This window comes from Haematobia irritans, chromosome 2 (assembly GCF_050003625.1).
Source record: "Haematobia irritans isolate KBUSLIRL chromosome 2, ASM5000362v1, whole genome shotgun sequence".
NCBI lineage: Eukaryota > Metazoa > Arthropoda > Insecta > Diptera > Muscidae > Haematobia > Haematobia irritans.
In genome coordinates this window covers 42,357,315-42,374,356 of record NC_134398.1, presented here as the reverse complement: position 1 = coordinate 42,374,356, position 17,042 = coordinate 42,357,315, and the positions used below count along the sequence as shown (strand labels likewise).

The 17,042-nt window shown below is 30.2% G+C and overlaps 1 protein-coding gene across 1 annotated transcript in view; it reads left to right on the top strand.

The window, feature by feature from the left end:
* Positions 1 to 16,578, top strand: part of Kr-h1 (Kruppel homolog 1) — a 75,192-nt gene extending 58,614 nt beyond the window's left edge. The window contains exons 3-5 of the mRNA XM_075293870.1: positions 486 to 1,285; positions 2,634 to 4,240; positions 7,589 to 16,578. Of these exons, the coding sequence (XP_075149985.1) occupies positions 503 to 1,285; positions 2,634 to 4,240; positions 7,589 to 7,853 (2,655 nt within the window). The 5' untranslated portion in view covers positions 486 to 502 and the 3' untranslated portion in view covers positions 7,854 to 16,578. The remainder of the gene's footprint in view (positions 1 to 485; positions 1,286 to 2,633; positions 4,241 to 7,588) is intronic.
* The last annotated feature ends 464 nt before the right edge of the window (positions 16,579 to 17,042 follow it).

The window sequence follows — 17,042 nt, the reverse complement described above, 5'->3', positions numbered from 1 at the left end:
TAAATTAAATTAAATTAAATTAAATTAAATTAAATTAAATTAAATTAAATTAAATTAAATTAAATTAAATTAAATTAAATTAAATTAAATTAAATTAAATTAAATTAAATTAAATTAAATTAAATTAAATTAAATTAAATTAAATTAAATTAAATTAAATTAAATTAAATTAAATTAAATTAAATTAAATTAAATTAAATTAAATTAAATTAAATTAAATTAAATTAAATTAAATTAAATTAAATTAAATTAAATTAAATTAAATTAAATTAAATTAAATTAAATTAAATTAAATTAAATTAAATTAAATTAAATTAAATTAAATTAAATTAAATTAAATTAAATTAAATTAAATTAAATTAAATTAAATTAAATTAAATTACAAACAACAAACAAAAATAAATTTAGTTAAGTTACATTCTTTTAAATTAAATTCATTTTAATTAAATTATTACTAATATTTTTGTTTATTTTTCTCATTGCAGATTCACAAAATAACACCATGGTTTATTACCAATCCACACCACTCATTATAAAATCGGAACAGCCTAGTCAAACGGAATTATGTGGCCCTCTACGCAACAGCAATTCCACAACATTGGATCATCTTCCGTTGCATATGCAACAGCAACAGATCCAACAACAGACCATCAACACATATTCCTTGAATAATGTGGCCATAAATATGCAACATCAGCAAATTTCCCATAATAATGCCAATTCAAGTATTAATAATAACTCCCAGCAGCTCCATCATCACCACCAGCAGCAGCAACAACACCAATATCTAACAAATATTAAAAGTGAATTGTTACCACCGGGTATTACATTATATGCAACAACACCACAACCTGCTTCCCTAATAGCCTCTAATCAAAATCTTACCATAAGCAGCATTAGTAATGGTAATGGTAACAACACCACAATATCAGGTCCTTTGCCAACATCAACAACACCGGCAGTTGGTTCCAATGCGGGACGTAAAGCTAATCCCAATAAGCCTCAATTTAAATGTGAACAATGTGGCATGACCTTTGGCAGCAAATCCGCTCATACTTCCCATACGAAATCACATGCCAAAAATGGTGACTTAGCTCTATTGAGTGGAAATGCAGCGATAGCTGCGACTGGCCTAAGCGGAAACTTTGAGGTGAATGAAGCTGGACTGCCTATGGGTATTCCAAAGACACCACAAATAAAACCGAATGCGAATGCTGCCACAAATGGTGGTGATCCATATCAGTGTAATGTCTGCCAAAAGACATTTGCTGTACCTGCAAGACTGGTAAGAGTTCTGAATGATAGAAAATGTTTAATTGCAGTTGAAAACAAGTCTAATTCAAATATCAATTGATTCGAATTAATTTTTAATTCAACTAAAAATCAATTAATAAATGTCCAAACGAATACCTAATCAGTCTGAGAAACAGATACAACATTAATGAAATTGAAAGACAGACATATTTTCAGTTACAGTATTAAATGAATTTGAAAACATATGCAAATCAAGCATTAATTGAAGGACTTAGTTTTTAATGGAACTGAAAATCTATTAATGAGTTAATTAAACGACATGAATTATTTGTATTAAAATTTTAATTGAATTTGAAAACAAAGCCATTTCAAATTTTGTTTAATTCGACTTCCTTTAAATTCAAACTCAAATTCAAGTTGAAAATGTTTTGAATGAATTAATTGAACAATAGACATTTTTTAATTAACAGTTTTAATTGAATTTGAAAACAAGTCAAATTCGAAAATTAATTAATTTGATTTCATTTTCTAACAAACATATCAATTACAGTTGTAATCGAAATTGAAAACAAGTGCAATTCAAACTTTAGTTGAAGAATTTCCTTTTTATTAGAACTGACAAGCAATTACAAAAATTATAAAATGAATTAATTTAACGATAGAAATTTTTTAAATACAATTTATTTGTATTTAAAAACAAGTCCAATTCAAACATTTTTAATCGAACTTAAAACTTCCGTTTTAAACAAGCCGAAAATCATTTAATAAATTATCTGAATGAGTTAATTGAACGACTGAAATTATGTTAATTAAAGTTTTAATTGAATTTGAAAACAAATCCTTTTCAAACTTTGTTCAATTAGACTCCCTTTAAAGTCAAACTCATTCAATTTGAAAATTTATTGAATGAAACGATAGACATTTTTTAATTGAATTTGAAAACAAGTCAAATTCAAACATTAATTAAATCGATTTCCTTCTCTAGTCAAACATTTCTTCAGTTACAGTTTGTAATGAAAATTTAAAACAAGTGCAATTCAAACTTTAATTTAAATAAAAAAATTATTGAATGAATTAATTTAACGACAGAAATTTCTTAATAACATTTTTAATTGTATTTGAAAACAAGTCCAATTCAAACATTAATTGATTCGTCTTCCTTTTTAATCGAACTGAAACGGATTTTTTGAATAGGTTTTTTTTTAATTAAAGTTTTAATTGTATTTGAAAACAAGTCTAATTCTAACATTATTTGATTTGACTTGCTTTTTTAGTCAAACAGAAAATCAATTAAGGAATTTATTGAATGAATTAATGTTTTTCTGTTCGCCTATAGCCGACTTCGAATAATTTTTATTTTCTTTTTTACAAAATTTCAGATTCGTCATTATCGCACACACACTGGCGAAAGACCCTTCGAATGTGAATTCTGCCACAAACTTTTCAGCGTCAAAGAAAATCTCCAAGTCCATAGGCGTATACACACTAAAGAGCGTCCCTACAAATGCGATGTGTGTGGTCGAGCATTTGAACATTCGGGAAAACTACATCGCCATATGCGTATTCATACGGGTGAAAGGCCCCATAAGTGTTCGGTATGTGAGAAAACTTTTATACAATCCGGACAATTGGTAATCCATATGCGTACCCACACTGGCGAAAAACCCTATAAATGCCCAGTTGAAGGTTGTGGCAAAGGTTTCACCTGCTCCAAACAATTGAAAGTCCATTCACGTACACATACGGGCGAAAAGCCGTATCATTGCGATATTTGCTTCCGTGATTTTGGTTATAATCATGTGCTGAAGCTACATCGAGTCCAGCATTATGGATCGAAATGTTATAAATGTACGATTTGTGATGAGACTTTCAAGAGTAAAAAAGAAATGGAAGCCCATATTAAGGGTCATGCCAATGAAATACCCGATGATGAAGAGGAAGCTACAGCTGCAGCTGCCGGCACTGCTGCCGCTGGCTCAGCTAATGGCAATGCCAATAATTCACCCTCTTCGGTATCCACGTCATCGGGTGTCGAAACTATATCAGGTCCCAATTCTCCACAATCACCTTCGTCTAGTATAGGAACCATAAACTCTTCCAACGTCACCACGACTGTGAAACAACGCAAACCAAGACAAGAGAAATCTCGTTCCATAAGTACTTCGGGGCCTTTAAGTCCCTCCTCGCCGGGTTCACCATCATCATCAATGTCACCCAGCTCATCGTATGCTTCTGCCTCAAGATTATCAGCTGGATCACCAACATCTTCAGTGGCCTCGCCCACTATGTCATTAAGCATGGAAACCGATCATCATAGTCGAGATAGTGGTGTTGCCAGTGGATCCACACCTACCTCGAGTGCCACCCGTCAACTTGCAGCTGCCACCTTGATGGATATGAGCAATCAAGGTAATTTTGCCATGGCCGATGAAATGCCCACAGATTTGAGTGTTGGCCCACAGCAACATCACCACAATCAGGCCAACAATCACATGGATTCAAATGGCCAACACCATGTAAATTATCCTTACCAAAGTTCATCGCCGCCACCGCATACGCAGCAATACCACCATCATCATTATCTAAATAATTCACAAAATGTGGCAACAACACCTTTGGATCTACATCAGAATACGACGGTGGGCGGAACACAACACCATGCGAATCATTATGAACAGCCCACCATTAATCCAGCCCTTTTGGAGGCTGCCACTATAGCCAGTCGTGGTGAAGACGATGTTCAACAGGCCGCCATACAAATTATGCAATTGCATCGTTCTCAACAAAAATCGAATAATGGTCATTCGTCAATTTTCCCCGATGTGCAACGTCATGTGCCGTCTGGCATACATCAGAGTTTAATAGCCCCCTTAATAGATCACTATGTTGATACGCAAGAGGGAAACGATCTCATCGAACGTTATAAGAGAAGCGAATTGGCGAGACAGGGTCTGGCAAAAGGCTATGCTCCGGTGCCGAAATTCGAGTAAGTATTTTTTAAAGTTAGAATTTTGCCTTAAGGACTATCTGACTGACGCAATATGAGAACAATTGCATATTAAGTTTTCGTATAAAAGGTATTCGCAATCGCCAATAGCGAGGATCAACAAACAGTTGAAAAATATTTGCATATCATTAGTCAACAACTGGTGCCATCTAGCGGTACATCGCCAGAATGAATTTAATTTAAATCTTAACGAGCCACAGTTGCTAAATACCGTTAGTTTAACTTAACAACGGCGCCATCTAGCGGTACATCAAAAAATTAAATTCAATTTCAATCACGGTTGCCAATCATGCCAACAATAATCTACCAAACGTTGATGAACAATTTTACCAAAAATCTACCAATTTTAAAGGGAGACCTCCTCTAAAACTAAAAAAACTAGAATTCTCAAGGTTACTTAAAATTTTCAAAGGCCGTAGGGGAAGGTTTATGAAATCAATCTGGTGTACTTGATTTTTGGGTATTTGGACGGAAACCTTCTCCTTGCCCCACACTATGAAACTTGAAGGAAGGAAAGGACAAGGTATACTTCCCCTTGACAAACCACGCTTTAAATTCACAGAAAATGTAGAAGATTTGAATACAGAACAATTAAAAAACAAAAAATGGTTTAGAAGAAACACTCCCTACATCTGCATAACCGCCCTATTTCTGTATATAAACGAAGTAGTCCGACTTTTTTTAAATGTACGGGGCACGTGTGTGGAAACCATGGAGTGATTAATCTGAACTTCAGTTTTTGTGCAAGACTTCCCCTGACCCTACTCTTTAGAAGAGTTCAAATCTTTTCAAATTTGTTTTCAGAATGATATGGTTGACTAAGTTAACGAAAATATGTTTCGGTAGGCGAAGCGGGCCTAGTTTTCCATAGAAATAAAATTTTGACAAAATTTTCTATAGAAATAAAATTTGGACAAAATTTTCTATTGAAATCAAGCTTTGACAAAATTTTCCATAGAAATAAAATTTTGACAAAATTTTTTATAGAAATGCAATTTTGACAAAATTTTCTATAGAAATAAAATTTTGACAAAATTTTCTATAGAAATAAAATTTTGACAAAATTTTCTATAGAAATAAAATTTTGACAAAATGTTTTATAGAAATAAAATTTTGAAAAAATTTTCTATATAAATAAAATTTAGACAAAATTTTCTATAGAACTAAAATGTAGACAAAATCTTCTATAGAAATAAAATTTTTGACAAAATTGTCTATAGAAATAAAATTGTGTCAAAATTTTCTATAGAAATAAAATTTTGACAAAATTTTCTATAGAAATAAAATTTTGACAAAATTTTCTATAGAAATAAAATTTTGAAAAAATTTACTATAGAAATAAAATTTTGACAAAATTTTCTATAGAAATAAATTTGGACAAAATTTTCTGTAGAAATAAATATTTGACAAAATTTTCAATAGAAATAAAATTTTGACAAAATCTTCTATAGAAATAAAATTTTGACAAAATTTTCTATAGAAATAAATATTTAACAAAATTTTCTATAGAAATAAAATTTTGACAAAATTTTCCATAGAAATAAAATTTTGACAAAATTTGCTATAGAAATAAAATTTTGACAAAATTTTCTATAGAAATAAAATTTTGACAAAATTTTCTATAGAAATAAAATTTTGACAAAATTTTCTATTGAAATAAAGTTTTGACAACATTTTCTATAGAAATAAAATTTTGACAGAATTTTCCATAGAAATAAAATTTGGACAAAATTTTCTATTGAAATAAATTTTGGACAAAATTTTCTATTGAAATAAAGTTTTGACAACATTTTCCATCGAAATAAAATTTTGACAAAATTTTCTATAGAAATAAAATTTTGACAAAATTTTCTATGGAAATATAAATTTTGACTAAATGTTTTATAGAAATACAAATTTTGACAAACTTTCTATGGAAATAAGAATTTTGACAAAATTTTTTATAGAAATAAAATTTTGACAAAATTTTCTATAAAAATAAAAATTTGACAAAATTTTCTATAGAATTAAAATTTTGACAAAATTTTCTATAGAAATAAAATGTTGACAAAATTTTCTATAGAAATAAAATTTAGATAACATTTTCTATAGAAATAAAATTTAGACAAAATTTTCTATAGAAATAAAATTTTGAAAAAATTTTCTATAGAAATAAAATTTTGACAAAATTTTCTATAGAAATAAAATTTTATAGAAATAAAATTTTGACAAAATTTTCTATAGAAATACAATTTTGACAAAATTTTCTATAGAAATAAAATTTTGACAAAATTTTCTATAGAAATAAAATTTTGACAAAATTTTCTATTGAAATAAAGTTTTGACAAAATTTTCTATAGAAATATAATTTTGGCAAAATTTTTTATTGAAATAAAGCTTTGAAAACATTTTCTTTAGAAATAAAATTTTAACAAAATATTCTATAGAAATAAAATTTGGACAACATTTTCTATAGAAATAAAATTTGGACAAAATTTTCTATTGAAATAAAGTTTTGACAACATTTTCTATCGAAATAAAATTTTGACAAAATTTTCTATAGAAATAAAATTTTGACAAAATTTTCTATAGAAATAAAATTTTGACAAAACTTTCTATGGAAATACAAATTTTGACAAACTTTCTATGGAAATAAAAATTTGACAAAATTTTCTATTGAAATAAAATTTGGACAAAATTTTCTATAGAAATAAAATTTTGACAAAATTTTCTATAGAAATAAAATTTTGACAAAATTTTCGATAGAAATAAAATTTTGACAAAATTTTCTATAGAAATAAAATTTTGACAAAATTTTGTATGGAAATAAAATTTTATAGAAATAAAATTTTGACAAAATTTTCTATAGAAATAAAATTTTGACAAAATTTTCTATTGATATAAAATTTTGACAAACTTTCTAGGAAATAAGAATTTTGACAAAATTTTCTATAGAAATAAAATTTTGACAAAATTTTCAATAAAAATAAAAAATTGACAAAATTTTCTATAGAAATAAATTTTTGACAAAATTTTCTATAGAAATAAAATTTTGTCAAATTTTTTATAGAAATAAAATTTTCTATAGAAATAAAAATTTGACAAAATGTTCTATAGAAATAAAATTATGACAAAATTTTCTATCGAAATAAAATTTTGACACAATTTTCTTAAGACATAAAATTTTGACAAAATTGTCTATAGAAATAAAATTTTGACATAGAAAAAAATTTAATTTTTTGTTTGGTAGGTTTTGGTAACATTTTCTCCAAATTTTGGTAGACGCATACTCTGAGTTTTAATATTCAATCAAAACTAGTTATTGACTAATTCCTATTTTTTTTACAGATCTTCGTTCCACAATAATGAAATAATCCTGCGTCAAGTTGAGGCTGCCATAGCTCCGTTACGCTCATCAGCTGAATCTCCCGAAAGATCATCTTCCCCAGATGGAAGAGCTGATCGCGATGTTATGACTTTACCTCTTCGAAAACGTAAACTCTATATGAGCGATTGTGGTGAGGCAGGTGATATGGAAGGAGGTCTAGCCAAAGATGAAAATCAAAAGGCAATGCGTCATAGTTCCGTAATACAATTTGCAAAGGCATCATAGGACAACATGAACCAATGGAAGAAGGCCAAAATCGATGACGTGGAAGTGTGACAATTAAGGGACGAAGTCAAGAATAAGTAAGAAAACCCCCCTTTACAAAAAGAAACAAAACAAAAAACAAGAAACTATAACTAAAGAAGACTGCTGCATAAATGAAAAAAACAAAAAATTTTTAAGAGAAAAACAAATTAAGAGAAATTTTTATAAGAGGGAAGATAACAAACGTGGAAGAAGAATAGTTTTAATGAAATTAAAAAAAAAAACAGAAAGTAACAAATCACAAAAAAAACTTGAAAGAAAAGTGCAGAGATCTAGATTCTAAAGTTGAATATAAAATTCAACATAAAATGCAATACAAAGTAATTTTTATTTCACATATTTGTGGAAAATTCAAAACAATCTATGGCATTCCTAATGTGTGAACAATTGAAATTTTGCTTTGAATTGGACTTCAATGCAAATGTTTCTCAAATTTTTATGCTTTCCACGGTATCGGTAGAGAAAATAGAGTTGCCATCATTTGTATTAATGAAACTACAAATTAGAACTACTCCCTGGAGATATTTATTACCGTGTTTGCACGCAGTATCTAGTTTGGTATTCTATTTAGATCTCTGTACTTTGACTTTTGATTTGGTTAAATTATTTTTATTAACTTAAATTTTTCTTTATTTTTTATATACAAATTAGTAAGATTGTGTTTATTTGCAATTAAAATTTATTTTTTCGAAAAACTTTAACGATATCAAAAATATTTACTTTTACATTTAAATTTAAAATTGTAATTATTATTTTTAAGTTTTTATTTTTATATATATATATTATTAAATTCACTTATATAGCTGTGTCATGTTATGAAACATTAACCCTAATTTGTCTGTTTTGTTTTTAATAAAACTTTAAAAGAAAATAGTTATTGAAACAAAAAACCTATATTTTATTTTGCTATGCCAAAAGTATTATTTTCCTTCAATATATAATTTAAAAAATTTGAATATAGTTTTCATTTTGTTAAAACAAAAAACAACTTTGATTTAAAAAATTTAAATGTTATAATAATTCTTTTTGTTTTTTTGTTTGTTTCAATTTAAATGGGAATCCAAATTTAATTTAAAAACCCCAAACATAAATTATTCCCATTTACAGTTATATTTTGTAGATTAATTTCAATAAAAACATTTCATTTAAGTGCATTATGTAGTTATTATTATGATTATAATTTCTATTATTAGCTTAACTATAATAACAATAATAATTTTATTAATATTTAAATTTATTTCTTGGGTTTCTTCGTTTTGTATTAAAATACATCATCACTACTTTATTGAAAATTATTATTTTTAGCTTTAGTTTTTACATATTTTTACAAACAAATTAAACACAAGAACTTTTAATATTTGCTAGTTAGTTAGTTAACCATTAGTTTAAATAACCCCCAATTATTATAATTCTATGCTATGAAACAAACAAGCAAACAAACCTCAAACATAAAAACCCCAATTTAAAGAGAAAATATATATAATATTTATATTAAAATAATTTGAAAGAAAGTTATTAAAAAAAGAGTTTTTGTTTTATTTATGTTTTTTGAATTATTTATTTTTACTAAAACATATATGGCGATAGATTTTGTTAACTCTTCGTTACGCGCCTTGCAAATTATAAGTTTATATGGACGACAGTGGTCATGTCGAACATATCCCATATATTGGCCACATTATAAGTTAAGTCCGAAGGCATAATCGATACCGCTGCATGTTTATGGGATCGATAACACATTTACCGATTATTTAGTCATCAACGAATTGTATCGATTGGACACACTGTAAGATTCTTTATAAACACAGACATTCCGTCCGGAAAAACTTATTATCTGTAATGCGCTTTACAGACTATCAGTTATTCCGGACGGAATATCGGTGTTCGTAAAGAATCTTACAGTATGTCGGATCGATACGACTTGTCGGCGATGACTAAATAATCGGTAAATGTGTTATCGATCCCATAAAAATGCAGCAGTCTCGATTATATCTTCGGACTTAACTTTTAATGTGCACAATATATGGGATATGTTCGACACGAGCACTGTCGACCGGAATAACTGATAGTCTGTAAAGGCCATTTTCTCAATCGATAATTCAAATATTACGCGTCGCTCACACTATAAGTTTATCGAAACGATAATGTCCGTCTGGATGTCCCATATTTTGGCCACACTATAAGTTATGTACAAAGACATAATCGATACTGCAGCTTGTTAATGTAATCGTTAACACATTTATTGATATTATTGTTAACGCCGACAATTCGTAGCTTTTGATCATACTGTAAGATTCTCATAAGACGGAAGACCAGATAGACGGCCATAATGCGCCTTTCACACTATAAGTTTATCCGGATGACAGTGCTTGTGTCCAACATATCCCAGATATTGGCCACATTATAAGTTATGCTCGAAGACATAATCGATACTGCACCTTGTTAATGGGATCGATAACACATTTATCGATATTTTTGTTAATGCCGACAATTCGTAACTTTCGGTCACACAGTAAGATTCTTTACGAACACACACATCCCGTCCGGGTAAATTTATAGTCTGAAGGGCATATTAGGGATTCGCTAAAACAGCTGATCGCATACAAAAAAATATCTTTACTTCCCATTACGTACTAGACGGAAGATCAGATAGACGGCCATTAGTGTGCACACACAGTCAGAGCGATTGGCGATAGGTGGACACACTGAAGGGACAGGTAATTGTTCAAATAAGTGGAGATGCCAGATCTTAGTTGCATACCACCAATAGGATCTCTCTAGCCAGCCGTCTCTCGTTATCGCTGATAGCTTAGATTAGGTTGCTTCTCTCCTATCAATGAGTGCTGCCCGATTCTATGTTAAGCTCAATGACAAGGGACCTCCTTTTTATAGCCGAGTCCAAACGGCGTTTCACATTGCTATGAAACCACTTACAGAAGCTTTGAAACACTCAGAAATGTCACCAGTATTACTGAAAGGGAATAGTCCAACGCTGAAAAGCTTTCTGGTGTTTTGGTCGAAGCAGGGATCGAACCTATGACTCTTTGTATGCTTTGTATTGCACCTCGGTGGCTTCGCTGACAGGTGGTGGTCTTCCAATCAACACAACGCTGCACTGGTTGGAATCTATTGTTTACTGAATCGCTGCCGTATGTGTCGTCCTTATTCCCTCATCACGGTCATGCCCGATGAAGTGGTCTTACTTGAAATTGAATCGGATGGTCTTTGCTCGTTCAGATGGTATCCTCCTGGCGTTTTATCAGGTGCTGGTGGTAGTCCCAGGGTTGCCTCACCGAGAGCATTTTGGCCTCATGCTGCAAATGCGCTTCTGGTGGTTTGGAGTGGCATCCAATGACAATCCACAGCGCAGTATTTTGCACCGTTTGGAAATTTCTCCATTGGGTATCGCTAATACTGGGAGTCCAAACGGGTAGTTCTTTTGTATCGTCTGTTTATCTTTCCCCCATGTGCTACTAGCCAATGCCTTCAGAATCTTGTTTATATCCCCAACGCATTTCTGCATGCTTTCCAAAAAGTAATATACTATCAAACGTCAAACCAAGAACGTTGAGGATCTCTTTTTCCCCAGCCGAGTCGGAATGGGGTTTCATATTAGAGTGAAATAACTTAGCGGTGAAACTGGAACTGAATCCACGACGCTTTGCACGAAAGGCGAGCATGGTAACCAAATCCTAGATATTAGTTGGGCTCTCAACAAAATCATCGCAATTAGTATGATTTTTTAGAAAAATATTTTTTTATATAATTTTTGTTAATTGATTATTATTTTATTTATGAAATTATTACAAAATTGCAATACTAAAGGCCATATTGGTTACTAAAAAATTATTAATCTTATTTAGAATAAAAATTTTCTTTCCTTATTAAAATAACAATATGACAAGAAATATTGCATATAATCAAAGTAAAGTAATATTATAAAACAAACAAAAAAAATACTAAACTAAGTAAAATTAACAACAACTGCATAACTTCTTAGAAAAATTAACGAGCCCCTTAAGAATAAAATTATAAAAATACTTATATAAAAATACATATTTAAAAAAGAAAATTAAAATAGACTCTAGTATTATATGAGGACAAGTTAAGGCAAATGGAAACAAAACATGGAATTTTAGAAAGAATTGTGTAATCATCTCTAAATATTCCTTTTAAAACGATAATATTAGGCCTATTTTCTTTTAGTACTGAATGCCACTTTGTTATGAGCTATACATAACTCTAGGGCTGTTTTCTTTTAGCACTGGATATGCTAAGCCGTGAAGGACTAGACGAAAACAGAGTACTCGTTTATCCAGGACATCTCCAAAAATATGCAACACTGTCATCAGCTGTTTAAAAACAATCACAGAAAAAAGTGAAATCTTGCATTTTTAATGTATGAAATGCTCCAATTAGTAATAAATATTTACTGCTGCGATTATTTATGACACTGTACCACTTTGAATTTCATGTTTTTCGAAAAAATAGTCACGATAAATTGCTATTGTGAATCGATGAAGCGTCACTTTATCAAAATACAATCTGGCAACATCGGCGCGACTTGCACTGATGAGATGTTCTGGATAGAACACCAGTGCAACGGTGTTCTGGATAGCCCATACAAATGTTGCATCCAGTGCAAAAAGAAAACAGCCCTTTGTTGCACAGGTGTTCTATCTAGAACATCTGCCAATCTTGCCGGTATTGCCAGATTGAATTTGGAAAAAATGAAGCTTCTTTGGTTCACCGTAGTAATTAATTTTAACTAATTTCTTCACTACTACTATTAAATACTATGTTCACACTATGTCCGAAGTCTTCCTAATAGTACGTTAACACTAGGCACAAAATATTCTTGAGAGTGTAAACATATCCATAGTGATATGCGAACACTTGTGGACGTCCATTTTTTGGCAGAAAACAAGATAGTGATAAGATTTTTGAACTCACCACTAGGCATTTCTGTTGCCTGGCCTCGTGGTAATTGTGTTTACTTGAAATAACTCATCAAATTACCTCAGTAATGCTGGTAACATTTCTGAGGGTTTCAAAGCTTATCTAAGTGGTTTCACTGCTATGTGGAACACCGTTCGGACTAGGCTATAAATAGGAGGCCCTTGTCATTGAGCTTAACATGGAATCGGGCAGTACTCAGTGATAAGAGAGAAGTTCACCAATGTGGTATCACAATGGACTGAATAGTCTAAGTGAGCCCGATACATCGGGCTGCCACCTAACCTAATGCGCTTTACAGACTATCAGTTATTCCGGACGACAGTGCTCGTGTCGAACATATTCCATATATTGTGCACATTATAAGTTAAGTCCGAAGGCATAATCGATACTGCTGCATTTTTGTGGGATCGATAACACATTTACCGATTATTTAGTCATCGCCGAAAAGTCGTATCGATTCGACACACTGTAAGATTCTTTACAAACACCGACATTCCGTCCGGAATAACTTATAGTCTGTAAAGCGCATAACCTAACCTAACAGAACATTACAAGTTTTTATTCACCCCCCATCTTGAATATTGAAAAATCGTGCTATATGACATGAAAAACACTCGGAAACAAGAAAAGAGGAAATTTTCGTCGACAAATGTTTCGCCTATCGTTATAGTTATGTTTACCACTGATTACTCCGTTCACACTATGTCCGAAATCACCTTAAAGGGGGCCGAAATCTACATAGATTTCAGTCGATTGCAATGGTAGTGTATTTTAAAAAAATCTCCACTATACTGCCGTGTGCATACTGTAAACATATGACTTTGTTCACAGGCATATAATTTCACATATTGGAAAAGTTAGCTCAAAGCGAATGGGATTCCTTGTAAATTTCTTATAACCCAAAAACAGCCGAATAAACACTCTAGATTTGTAAAAATCAGTTTGATGCTAAAAATCGAGATTTCGTGCCTACACTCAAAAAAAAAGTTTGCTGGTATCCAAAGATTTTGACTTTCCCTTAAGGATTTTGGTATTGATTCCGAGCCAAAGATGCGGCTTCTTTAAAATAAGGACATTTTTTAGCGACCTATCTCGCATTAAAGAAGCAATAAAATTAAAATTAGGATACAGATCTCATTTATCGAATTTTCATTCGCGTACAAACAAATTCCAGTTTAAAATCCAAATTATAACGGATACTAAAAAGTAAAAAATGTTTTTTTTTTTTGTTAAAGGCCGGTATGCACCTCTAGCGAAATTTTCGGTAGCAAAAATTTATTTAAGTCTACAACAAAAAAACAGGGCTGTGTACACAAATTTTAAACCAGCTAATCGCTTTTAAAAATTGTTAATATATGTTCCAAATATTCCTCAAATAAATTGTTTATTATTTACAGACCTTTTAAAACTTTTACGCACACAATGATTGTAATAAATTAAATGTTTGCTGCCAAAATATTCTTTTGACAACCCTGTTATTTTAATTAGAGGTGCGTACCAGCTTACGAAATTGAACGCTACCGAAAATTTCGTTAGCATAAATAGCAATGCATTTCTTATGGGAATGAAATTTTTCGCTAGAGGTGCATACCGGCCTTAAAAAGAAAAACTTTAAACCAAAGATACCAGATCATCAAAATAATTCTTAGCCTATATTTGAAGCGTTTTCATCCTTAATTTAAAGATTCAATATGTCAGTTAATTTAAGAACGATTTCTTTAAATCAAAAATGTGTTTCTCTATTTTAAGGAAAATTTGCCTTCGTTAAAAGACATGCGATTTTAACGGTGAGACGCAAATTTCCAATGTCCTAATTTTAATGAAAACAAATTTTGAAGCAAAGATTATAAACTTTATTTTAATTAAAATTTCGTTATTTTAAAGAAATTTCTCCGTAATATTTTGTAAATTGTGCATCCTAAAATTTAGGTTGCGTAATCATTAATATCACGTAAATAATTTTCCCAGTGTAGTGTGAACATAGTATAACAGTGCTAATCATATTTACTCCCAAAAAAACTAATGCCTCCGCCGCCAACAAAAATGGGTCGGCTTCATTCTCTGCTTCAAATTGATTTTATAACAGTAAATTGTCCGCCGCCGAAAAGAAAAATTTTTGTCGACTTAGCCGTCAAGCCACCGTCACCGACGGATTCGAAAATTTAGTGTCAGCCGCCGCCAACAAAAATGGGTCGTCTTCATTCTCTGCTTCCCATTTCACATGAAATTTGCTTATTTTGCATAAAATTAAAATAATTTAAAGTAATAAATTATAAAAATTATAAATTAAATTTGTAATTTTGACATTTTCGATTTAGGGCAGCCATATCTTGTATATTATGCCTAGGATGTTCTTTCCAGCAATCAGCATAGACCAAGAAAATATAAAGACATCGTTTTATAATTCACAATGACTTTGTTCATTTGCAGTGCGCAGTCATTCCACTCAATTGCGCAGTCAAGTGACTCAATTTCTTTTTGGAAAACAAGAATAACTGTACAAATCAGTTAATTTGCATTACAAAAAAGTGTGGATGTATAGAGTTTTATATGCTTTTACAATATTTGGTGTTTCATAAAGAGAACAAAGGAAAGAAAACAAAAATAAAGTTTGAATTACACACCATGCGTCAATCCGTGCGTTGATGGAAGGTTTGATTTTTTTCTGTTTGCGGCAGACTATTCGAGCTTTTGATTTCATAGAGAAATTTTAACTTTTCAATCATCGGACGCATTGAACGCATGGTATGTAATTTTACCTTAAAGCCAATTTAAAAAATCACTCATTTGCAGACGAAAAAGTGCCATCTACGGTGTGCAAACAAACTACAGCGCTGTGAATTCACTTAAGATGTCTATACCTTCCTTTGTCCATGAAATCAGTTGTGATCTGCTGATTTCCAACTTTTTATTGTTAACTAACGTTTATCCATCAAATAGTCCTCATTACTAACCATAAAAAGTCCTCATCGAAAAAAAATGAAAAAATATATATTTAAAACTATATATACTTATATATATACAAAAAAACATAATTTTTTTACCTATAAATGTCTGTCATATTCTCACTGTCATTGTAAACATTACCAAATACATACATACACTCACTCATATATCTAAATATAATCAATTAAACTTATTCACTTCATAAAACCTTTAGTTATATAAAAACATCGTAAATACATGAACTATGGAACTGATTAATGAACAATTAAGATATTACAAAACTTTTTTTACTTTAATAAAATGCCAAACATTTAAAACAAATATAATCCCCTACTATCCACTATATCCCATATACTTGTATGTATGTATATAAAACAAAACAACAAAAACTTACATTAGTACATATGTACATAGATATGTATGTATCAATCCCAACACCTGCCCTCCTTAATGAAAAATGAAATTTTAAATCAAATTAATTTGAAAAAAGAAAGAAAAATCCAACAGAAATGTGTAAGATCAACTAGAAAGTAAAATTTTCGAAAAATTCCCAAAAATAAAAATATGAAAACTTACATATAATTATAATAATAACATAAGTATATATTACAACAAAGCTATTCAAAAGAACAACAACAAAAATAAGAAGAGAAAAAAAAACAGACAAATAATCAAGCGTTTTATTGAGTATAAAAACTGAGTTTTTTTAACATAATTTTATAGAAAAAATCTTAGATCGAATAAAGAAATATTAAAATTTTTGCAAGAGATAAAGACAAAACCTTTGAATTTGTTTCCTTTATAGTATGCCATCTAGCGGTAAGTAGTATGTATCATTTGTGTTTGTGGAAATGAAGTTCTTATTTCGATGCTGTCATCTTGTCATCATATTGTTACGAATTTGATAATTATAGATTTAAGTTTGTTTAAATTAGTTTCCGTTAATTTAAAATTTCAAATTGTAACGATAAAATTTCGCTATCACTTGTTGGAATCATCTATTCATTTTCTAGTATTTTCCTAAATTTCTTTTATGTTCTTTTGTTTGCTTATTTTTATATCGAAATGTTAGTTCTTACTCTCTCATAGAATAACAACCCCTTTGCTTTGTTATTTTGCTTTCTCATTTCATCTCATTGTCATTGTTGTTGTAGTAATGCGAGCATATATCTATGTGAGTGTGTATGTGTTTGGCAGCCACCAGACGAATAACTTAATGGTCGTAGATCCTTCTAGCATTGTCTA